The sequence below is a fragment of the Sceloporus undulatus genome, chromosome 5 (genome assembly GCF_019175285.1).
Source record: "Sceloporus undulatus isolate JIND9_A2432 ecotype Alabama chromosome 5, SceUnd_v1.1, whole genome shotgun sequence".
NCBI classification, from domain to species: domain Eukaryota; kingdom Metazoa; phylum Chordata; class Lepidosauria; order Squamata; family Phrynosomatidae; genus Sceloporus; species Sceloporus undulatus.
The window spans coordinates 3,647,121-3,658,207 of NC_056526.1; the positions used below are offsets into that span (position 1 = coordinate 3,647,121).

The following is an 11,087-nucleotide window of genomic DNA, read 5'->3' on the forward strand; positions in this document are numbered from 1 at the left end:
GTCTACCGTCCACCCCGTGGCCTAACAGATTCCCTGGCCGAGCTGACACAGCTGGTCTCGGAGCTGGTGTTGGAGCCCCCCAGGCTTCTTGTCCTGGGGGACCTCAACATCCCCTTTGAGGCCGGCTCACAAGTTCTAACAGGTGCAACTCGGGAGTTCATGGCTTCCATGACGGCCATGGGCCTGTCCCACTTGGTGCAGGGTCCAACACATAGTGCTGGTAACACACTCGATGTAGTTTTCAGTACGGACCAAGAACATCCGTGGGTTAAAGTAAATGACATCTCTCCCCTGTCATGGACGGATCATTTCTTGGTCAAGATTGGATTGAATGCCACAACTCAAAAACCCCTCGGGGGTGGTGGGCCTATTAGATTGGCCCGCCCTCGAAGGCTGATGGAACCCAAAAGGTTCCAAGACGCCCTAGAGGGGATTATGTTTGGGAACGATGGCGATCCTGTTGAGACCCTGGTTAATAATTGGAACGAGAATCTTACAGGGGTGATAGACAGTATCGCTCCCGAGCGTCCTTACCAGCCCGCTCCAAATAAAAAACCATGGTATACATTAGAGCTACGCCAGATGAAGCGGACTATGCAACGACTAGAGCGCTACTGGCGGAAACATCAGCGCTTATCTGACAAGATACTCCTTGAGAACATGTTACGTTCCTGCGGAGTGGCAATCGATGCAGCACGGAACTCGTTCAGTGCTGCACGGATTGCATCGGCAGAGTCTCATCCAGCAGAGCTGTTTAGGGTGGTCAGGGAATTAACACAACTACCGACTGCCCTGAACCCCTTATTAGAACCAACTATAGCCTGCTGTGATGCTTTCAACGACTTCTTTGCCGATAAAATCTCTCAGATAAGGGCGGATCTTGACGCTAGTTTTCTGACAGAACCTATAACAGAGGTGTCCAGTGACTCTGGGAACAGGGTTATTCTAGATCGCTTTGAGTTTGTAAATACCGAGGACATGGACAAGCTCCTTGGTAGCGTGAAAAGGATGACATGTTCTCTTGATTCTTGCATTTCCTGGTTGACCGTTCAGGTAGGAGATGCTATAAAATCTTCATTACATCGTATAGTTAATGCATCTCTTCAGGAGGGGATATTTCCAGCGGCCTTGAAACAGGCAATAGTCAAACCTCTTTTAAAGAAACCCTCCCTTGATCCCCTGCAGATGTGTAATTATAGACCGGTCTCGTTATTACCATTCTTGGTCAAGGTGATCGAGAGGACAGTCGCCTTTCAGCTCCAAGCTGTCTTGGATGAAACCGATTATCTAGACCCATTTCAAACTGACTTTAGGGCGGGATACGGAGTTGAGACTGCCATGGTCGCCTTAGTCGATGATCTTCATCTGGGCATCGACAGGGGAAGTGTGACCCTGCTGGTGTTCTTGGACATCTCAGCAGCCTTCGATACCATAGACCATGGTATCCTTCTGGAACTCCTGAGAGCGTTAGGTATTGGGGGCACTGTGCTTCAGTGGTTCCAATCCTATCTCTCGGGAAGATTCCAGATGGTGAGGCTGGGGGACAGCTGCTCTCGTAAAAGGGAGTTGACATCTGGCGTTCCCCAAGGCGCCATTCTATCCCCCATGCTATTTAATATTTACATGCAGCCGCTGGGACAGATCATCCGGAGACATGGAGCGTGGTGTTATCAGTACGCTGATGACACCCAGATCTATCTCTCCATGTCTCCGACTGATACAGTGACTAAGAATGGCATCTCTCCTTTGAATGCCTGCCTGGAGTCAGTAATGAGATGGATGAGGGAAAACAAACTCAAGTTGAATCCGGAGAAAACAGAGGTACTTGTGATAGGTACCCCAGGCCCAGGCAGGGAAATTTGTCATCCAGTCCTGGATGGGGTCACATTTCCCCTAAAGGACAAAGTCCGCAGTTTGGGAGTACTCCTGGATCCATCTCTGCAGTTATCATCTCAAGTGGATGCGATGGCCAGGAGTGCTTGGTACCAGCTTCGGCTGATACGCCAACTGCGTCCCTGCCTGGACTGAAAGGACCTTGAAACCGTAGTACATGCACTGGTAACCTCTCATTTGGACTTCTGTAATGCGCTCTACATGGGGCTACCTTTGTACCAGGTTTGGAAGCTTCAGCTAGTTCAAAACGCTGCAGCCAGACTGGTCGCTGGAACTTCCAGGTCAGACCATATAACACTGGTATTAAAATCTTTACACTGGCTGCCTATTAGCTTCCGGGCTCAATACAAAGTGTTGGTTATTACCTATAAAACCCTACATGGCTTGGGCCCGAGTTATTTGCAGGAGCGCCTCTCCCCATATAGTCCGCCCCGCACTCTCAGAACATCAGGAAAGAATTTATTAGTACACTCTAAGGTGAGACTAGCAGCAACTCACCAGAGAGCATTTTCATCAGTTGCACCAATGCACTGGAATAAACTTCCAGAAGAGCTTCGCATGATCCCCACACTGGCTGCCTTTAAAAAGGCTTTAAAGACTTACCTCTTCCGGTTAGCATTTCCTTATAGAGTCTGTCTCCCCTGATAAGAGTAGCTAATCATAATTGATAGATTCCTTGCCTGTCTATTGTTTGCTTATTTTAATGAGGTTGGATTTTATTGGTTTTTATTGATATATGTACTGAGATGATGTTTTTATGATGTGATGTTTTAAATGATGCTGTAAACCGCTCTGATCATCTCGGAAGAGTGGTATATAAGTAAAGCATATTATTATTATTATTATTATTATTATTATTATTATTAAATTTGGTACTCCTAGTCCTCCCCTTTCTTTAATATCTTGTGATATTTTTATTTTAATTCTTGGTTTTCTTCCCGCCCAAATATATCTTGAAATTTCCTTTTGCCAATCATTAAAAACTTTCTCACTGTAAATTATAGGAATTGTTTGAAATAAATATAAAAATTTGGGGAGTACATTCATTTTTATCGATGCAGTTTTCCCTTTTAATGACAGTATCAGGTCTTTCCATTTCATTCAATCAGCTTTGATTTCCCCCCAAATTTTCTCATAATTATTTTTGAATAAGTCCGATTTTTTTTCTGTTAATGTAATCCCCACGTATTTTATTTTTTTACTAACAGAGAAGCCCGTCCTCTCCACCATTTTCTTTTCTTCCATTTTTGTCATGTTTTTGGTTATTATTGTCATTTTTTCTTTATTTATCTGAATTTTTGTCAAATTCCAACAGATATTTATTTAGTATTTCCAAATTTTGTAATGGATCTTCTAGAGTTAAAGCTAGGTCATCGGCGAACACAACAACAAAGCTGCATGATCTAAGCCACATGAAGCAGAATCCCAAAATCCTGAAAAGTTTTCTGTTACAATTTCACAATACTCAAACTCTGACTTTTTTGAAACGCATGCAAGGGATGAAGCTGGTGGTCTTTTAAAGTCCCATCACAAGGCAAAGCAGGGAGAACTGCTCTGGACTCCATTCTTCCCATCCTGAGTTGTTCTTGTGACTCTCTACTGCAAGAGTGAACCGGCAAAGAGTGGCCTTGGGGCCACACCTGGCCCCCAAAGCTATTTTTGTGGCTCTCAGACTTTCCAGGCTCTCTGGGCTGCATTTTTCTGCTTCTGCCTCAAAAACTGAACTGCATTTCCTGCAAGCCTCCAGCAACGAGGGTCACGTTTTGCACAGGTAGCAGAGCTTTTCTGCACATTAAAAAAAAGTTTTTCAAAACCAGAAGTAGACTTTCTGATATTACTAATGTTTCTTTTAAAAATGATATTGTGTGTTTACTAAAGAAATTGAAGTAAAATATGGTTATGGATGTGGTGTATACTATATGTAATAAGGAAAGGACCTGTTGTGAGAGGTGAGAATGTGAGATGAAGGTGTTTGGTGATTGGCTGAATGTTTGACGGGACTTTTAAAAGACCACTGTTTAGGGCTGTAAATCAGAAGGCGTTTCAAAGGTAGGAATACAAATTAGAGATATGGTGAGAGTGGGTCAGGATCAGTGCTAGAGATTTGTTAAACTCAAGTGAGTTACGATTTCGTTGTTCAGTTAGATATATGAGAGAGAGAGAGTTACCATCAAATTTTAGACATTTTAAGTAAGTAATTTTTAACTGTAGGTTGAGTTTTTGTTTACTAAATTCTTTTTTCTATTATATACTTGTCCTTTTGATTAGTTGTTGTTGTTCTTGTGTGCCTTCAAGTTGTTTACAACTGACAGCAACCCTAAGGCAGACCTATCATGTGGTTTTCTGGGGCTGAGAGTGTGTGATTCGACCAAGGTCCAATGCAGTGGGTTTTCTTGGCTGAGTGGGGATTTGAACACTGGTCTCCCAGAGTCCTAGTCCAATGCTCAAACCACCACACGATGCTAGCTCTCCCTCTGAATACTACATAAGGGTTACTGGAATGCTCAGTTCACACATGAATAACTGGCAGCAGTTATTCAAGGGTGATGATGTCAGGTGGTGGGAAGTCTCATGCAGGAACCATGTAGAAGGTCCCCACATTTGATACCACAGAAGTGGAGCAGGAGGAGGTCTTCATATTTGGTGGCAGGAGTGAGATAAGTAGAAAACTTCACAGACCTCTACCCATGTCTGATTTCGTCTGCTTATTTGACACATCTTGACAGTCTGTATGGCACATTCCCACTCGTACCCTCCGTTCTGATAGTCAAGGTCTGCTGTCCCAGCCCAGGCTCTCCACTGCCCCGTCCCAGATTCGTCCCTTTTCACTTGCTGCCCCTTACTCCTGGAACCCCCTTTCCCCACGACAAGCAAGGGTCATCACTTCTTTAACCAGTTTCAAAACTGAGTTGAAGACTATATTGTTCAGGGAAGCGTTCCCAGGCATTGTGCGACTGTTTATCTAATTGTTATCTGAGATTTTATTTTATTTGATCTCTGATGTTCTCAATCTGTTGTCTCCTTATTTTATCCAGTTCTATCTTGTGTTACTATCTATTGTTTTATATGCATTTTGTAAAATGTACGCCATTGACAGGTTTCATTTTTATTGATTTTATTGTCTGTATGTACAGCACTGTGTAAATCTACAGCACTATATAAATAAAGTATAATAATAATAATAATAATAATAATAACAACAACAACAACAACAATAATAATAATAATAATAATGTGGCCCCTAGACCTGTCATGGTGGTCCCACCCTGTTCTCAAGGCCTTTTTTGTAGCATTTGCTGCTGGTGTGGATCTTTTGCCTCTAAAAGTTTTTTTCCCCATGCAGGCTCAGTTGCGAGCATTCATCCCTGAAATGCTGAAGTACTCCACGGGTCGTGGGAAGCCAGGCTGGGGAAAGGAGAGCTGCAAACCCGTGTGGTGGCCTGAAGACATTCCCTGGGCCAACGTTCGAAGCGACGTCCGGACCGAGGAGCAGAAGCAGAGGGTGTGTGTTGAGTGCCCTCTTGCTTCTGCAAAGGGCTCTTCCTTGGTATGGCATTTGGAGAGGCTTGGCTTATAGATCTATCTTGGGGAGTTTGTTAAGTGGTTGTCACAAATTGTATGGAACAGGTAAGAGCATGAGAGAAACGCCATCCTACCTCTGATGTGTGTGGCTCAGCTCTCTGTCTCCACTGGGTGCTCCAGGAGTTTCCAAGCAAAAGCATTGAGGGCACTGGCCCTTCTGCTGTGCTCCAGAGCCATGCTATTGTTGAATGCAAAAGTCATGTTCTTGGTCATATTGCTTTGTAGCCATTAACAATCTGTCCTCCATGAACTTAGGTGCTTTTTAATCAGCTTTTATACTAGTGATCATCAGAACAACCAGTCACCAATGGTGTCCGTAGGGGATGCAGGGAATGTGGCCTGCATCGAGTGACACCTGATTAGGCCCTCCTCCCACTAAAGAGTGAAGAGGGCCAAGTGTTCCCCTCCCAGTTTCATCAAAGCCAAGCAGGGGAAAAGGCTGAGCACACCCCTCCTGGCTCTACAGCGAAGTAGAGAATATTTTGGAACATATTCCAAAATCTGAAAAATTCCAAAACTCTTCTGATCCCAAGCATTTTTGATAAAGGAGACTCAACCTGTATCAGTCATCTGTTGGTCCATCTTCCTGAAGTAGCATACAACAAATAAAAACATTTTTAAAACATTGGATATAAATACATAAAAAACATTTTAAAAGAGTCTAAACCATTTCTTTAAAAGTACTTCAAAAAACCATACACAGCTAAAACAGCTGATGCAGCCACTGTTGGGGTTTTGGGTGTGAAGGCATTATGAAATCAATATTTCTGAAGACATATTTATGAAATAAATACAGTCATTCTGTCCTACTATAAGGTCAAGAGGGATGTAACCTGCCTGACTTCTCACGGGAGGGCACTCCATCGCTGTGATGCCACTGCAGAGAATGCCCAGCCTAGGCTCTCAGAGTGGTGGGACACACAACTGGGCCTTTCTGGGAATCCCAGGTTTTGAACAGGCTGATATGGGAGGAGACCCCAAGCTGTTTAGGGCCTTGTAGATCAAAACCTTGCATTGAGCTCAGAAACCGATTGGAAGCCAGTGCAGTTGGTACAAGACTGATGAAATACTTATTGCTTTTTATTATGTTCCTGTTCTCAGCAAGCGTCAGAGCCATTCAGGGTGCAACTTCATACTTGATGAGCCCAGTTTGAGGAAAGGAAAAATCTACCATGTCAGTATGCTGATATGACTGCTATGGTCAAATCATCTCCCCTCACTTCAAATTCCCCTGCTCACTTTTGTAACCTCTCACTGATCAAAGAAACGAGGAGGAGGTCTCAGAAACCAGCACAGAAATTGGTGCTTTTTAAGTTGGTCTCATTAAAAGGACACATTGAGTCTCCCTTACTCAAAATGCTTGAGACCAGAAGTGTTTGGGTTTTCAGGGTCCCCCCCCCCCCCAGATTTTAGAATATTTGCATATACATAATGAAATATCTTGGACATGTGTTTTACGTTTTGTATACACCTTATACACACATCCTGAAGGTATTTCAAACTCAATAATTTTTAATAATTTTGTGCATGAAACAATGTTTGTGTACATTCAACCATCAGAAAGCAAAGATGTCACTCTCAGCCACCCATGTGGACAATTTTGGATTTTGGAATACGTATTTTGGATTTCAGAATTCCAGATAAGGAAGTCAGTCTGTATTGCCACTATGTGGATTTTGTTTTATGGATAGTATGACTTGCTCTGATTATTCTAAAATAATATTAATCTAGTGGCAGTAAGATGACACAAGACTGAAAAGCAATTTAGAGGAAATGTACCTTGAACATGTTTACTGAAAGGGAGCTATTTTCACTGCTTATCTAAATGTGGACAGTGAAGGATCCAGTTAAATTCTGTTTGGGAGGCTATTTGACATTTTGTTCAGTGATTCATTTAACCACACTTCTACATCTATTCCTCATGGCAAGAAGCTGTAGATAACTGGTTACTTGTTCATTGTGCTAATTTGGCAAATTATTGTTTATCACACCCAACTTAGTGCCTTCCAGTGTATGTTGAACTATGATTCCCATTGTCCCCAGCTAGCCAACTCTACAATTATGCTGTTTTGGAAGTTGTAGTCCAAAACATGCAAGATCCTGGCTTGGAGAAAACTGATTTATGTTCCCCTTAGGATGCTGATGTTCTTACAAAACTGAATCTCCCAAAACATAGTTTTTGAAGGGATGATCTTCAGCAGGAACTTGCTAAAGGTTTTGTGTGTTTACAGGCTTCTGAGTCTATCACAAAGCCTATCTGCAAACTCTTGGGCAAACTGATAGTCCAGGTCTGGCCATTGGTCATGACTGAGCTGTTTTTGAAGAGGTGGAAAATATATATATTCTGTATAAAGTATATCTCCAAGCAGAATATCTTTTTGTCCTCCAAAATTCTACCTTACTTTGTAATTCAGTGAAGTTTCAAGATAGTTCATGAGATAATGAACCATACAGGTAATATGAAAACACTCTCAAAGATAGCAGAAAGGAATAAAATTTGTACATACTTTTTAAAAATCAGTTAAAAAGTCTTTGTTTGGTGCCTAAAATTCATCAAACTGGGCTTCAAGTGAATCTTTTGTGGCAAAGCTTTCCATTGTTGGGGTGCCACATCCCAAAAGGTCCTGTTTTTCAGAGACAGCTGCCTAATCTCTAAGGAAGAAGACAACTGGAATTGACTTGAAATGACATTTTTAACTGACCATGTTCATGGACGTGCTAGAATTCTTTTAGCTATCTAAACTTTAAGTCCAAAATTTTGTGTATTCTAGGCAAGCAAAGTAATCTGCACAATTAATTGCCTCTGGTGTGTGTTTTCTGGGTGAAGGTTTGTAAAGGTACTCTTCTACATAACTTCAAACTGAGAAAGTCACATTTTTATCTCAGAAAATTTCTGTATTCCTGATTTTATTCTCACAATTACCAGTGAAGGCTAGAATCCCTTACTCACATGGTTATAAATCTAAAAGCTGTGAGAGCGTCTTCCCTCTTGCCATCCTCAGGGAGAATTTAATACGTGGTAGAAGGCAATTGGTTCATGCACAAATATTTTTGGAGGGTCCATCACTTGAATGTCAGTGGATGTGCTTTGATAGAATAAATGCTTTAAATTTTTGTTGTTGTTATGTGTCTTCAAGTTGACTTATAATGACTCTGTTCTACTGTTCCATTTTTCTCTTACTCTTACTCTTCTCCTTCTTGTTGTTGTGTCCCACTTCCCCCCAGAATTGGGATTCAAAGCTGCTTACAATTCAAAAGAACTATACAATTAAAAACATACAAAAAGAGAGCATTAAAATAGAACTAAACTATTATTTTTATTATTATTTATTTTATTTACTTTATTTATATGCTGTCTTTCTCCCAGGCCAGAACCCAAGACGGCTTCCACAACAAACTATTACAGCATTAAAACAAGCCAACATTGATAAAAGAATAAAATACAATTTAAAAGTTGAGAATGCCCTTTTAAAACTTTCTGTTTTAAAAGCCTATCTGAATAAAAAGGTTTTTGCCTGCAGATGGAAGGACAACAAAGAGAAGGCCTTTCTGGCCCATTCCCTGGGAAAGTTCTATAGTCTGGGGGCAGGTACCAAGATGGCCTCCTCTCAAGTCCCCACTAAACGTGCTTAAGATGGTGGTGGAATGGTTGTATGAGCCAGACCAGGCTCTGAGATCTTCAGGATCTACCCTTTCCTGTATTGTTATGTACAGTGGTACCCCGGGATACGAATGCGCCGCCTTACGAAATTTCCGGGTTACGAAAAAAAATCAATTAAAAAAACTGTTCCGGGTTACGAAGGTTATTTCGGGTTACGAAGGAAATTTTTGGTGCTTTTCGGCGCTTTTTCGCACCACATCGTGGCTTTCGCTATTAGCGCCTATGGGTTTTCGGCTTGCGAAAGCTTTTCGGGTTACGAAAGCGGCGGCGGAACGAATTAATTTCGTAACCCGGGGTACCTCTGTATTATGTATCTGTGCTCAACAATGGCTCCTTTTCATCCTGGAGAGAAGTGACCAGTGGGGTCCCACAGGGTTCTGGCTTGGGCTCAGTGCTATTCAACATCTTTATCAGTGACTTGGATGACAGAATTGGGGGCATACTTATCAAATTTGCATATGACACCAAATTAGGAGGAGTAGCTAATACCCCAGAGGGCAGAATCAAAATTCAAAATGACCTTAATAGATTAGAAAGCTGGGCCAAAGCTAACAAAATGAATTTCAACACGGAGAAATGTAAGATATTGCACTTAGGGCGGAAAAATGAAATGCACAGATATAGGATGGCTGAAAAAGAGTTATATGTGTGAAAGGGATCTGGGAGCCCAAGTAGACCACAAATTGAACATGGGTCTACAGTGTGATGCAGCAGCTAAAAAAAGCCAATATGATTTTAGGCTGCATCAATAGAAGTATAGTGTCTAGATCAGGGGTAGGCAACCCTTTTGAGCCGGGGGCCGGGTTGCTGTCCCTCAGACAACTGGGGGGCCAAAGCCATACAATAAATAATAAATAAAAGCCCTCCTTCTGACCACCATCTTGAGGGGAAGAGAGGCCTGTTATGTTTTATTTTGACTTTGTATTGTACTTCCTGCTGTACACCGCTTTGATCTAATTTGGAAAAGCGGTATATAAATAAATATTATTATTATTATTATTAAATAATTTAAAAAATTAAATAAATAAATAAACCGGGACAAATGTAGGACAAAATTTTCAAATGGAGGGCACTTTTAAAATAAAAAATGGAGGACATGTGAAAAAATTGGCTGATTTTTTAAAAAATGTTAAGATAAATGCATGTTTCTGAGGCTTCTATAGACAATTGCCTCACCATGCCCCATGCGCGAGACGCCAAAGGCCCCAGCGGCAATCGGTGGCAGGACCGGGCTGGGGCCGGTCCCAAGGCCTCGCCAGGCCACATCTGGCCCGCGGGCCGCAGGTTGCCTACCCCTGGTCTAGATCAAGGGAAGTAATAGTGCCACTGTATTCTGCTCTGGTCAGGCCCCACCTGGAATATTATGTCCAGTTCTGGGCACCAAAATTTAAAAAGGATGTTGAGAAACTGGAGGTGTCTAAAGGAGGGCGACCAAAATGGTGAAGCATCTGGAAACACCCTATGAGGAACGACTTAGGGAGCTGGGTATGTTTAGCCTGGAGAAGAGAAGGTTAGGAGGTGATATGATAGCCCTGTTTAAATGCTTGAAGGGATGTCATATTGAGGAGGGAGCAAGCTTGTTTTCTGCTGCTCCAGAGACTAGGACCCAGAACAGTGGATGCAAGCTCCAGAAAAAGAGATTCCAGCTCAACATTAGAAGGAACCTCCTGACAGTAAGGGCTGTTCGACAGTGGAACACACTTACTCAGAGTTTGGTGGAGTCTCCTTCCTTAGAGGTCTTTAAGCAGAGGCTGGATGGCCATCTGTCGGGGATGCTTTGATTGTGAGTTCCTGCATGGCAGAATGGGATTGAACTGGATGGCCCTTGTGATCTCTTCCAGTTCTATGATTCTGTCTGTATTATGCTATTATTTTTCAGATTGCCCACCATGGGCAGGTTTACTTTATCTATTTTATTGTTTGTATGTACACAGCACTATATAAATAAAGC

General features: G+C 42.2%; 1 protein-coding gene across 10 annotated transcripts in view; it reads left to right on the forward strand.

Annotated features, from left to right (window-relative positions):
• The window catches only part of NRF1 (nuclear respiratory factor 1), a 92,500-nt gene that overhangs the window by 42,435 nt on the left and 38,978 nt on the right, over positions 1–11,087 (forward strand). For 8 of the 10 annotated variants that reach the window (XM_042467321.1, XM_042467329.1, XM_042467320.1 and 5 more), the window contains exon 6: positions 5,237–5,440. In XM_042467321.1, the coding sequence (XP_042323255.1) occupies positions 5,237–5,440 (204 nt within the window). The remainder of the gene's footprint in view (positions 1–5,236; positions 5,441–11,087) is intronic. The other 2 variants (XM_042467327.1, XM_042467328.1) reach the window with 1 other exon arrangement.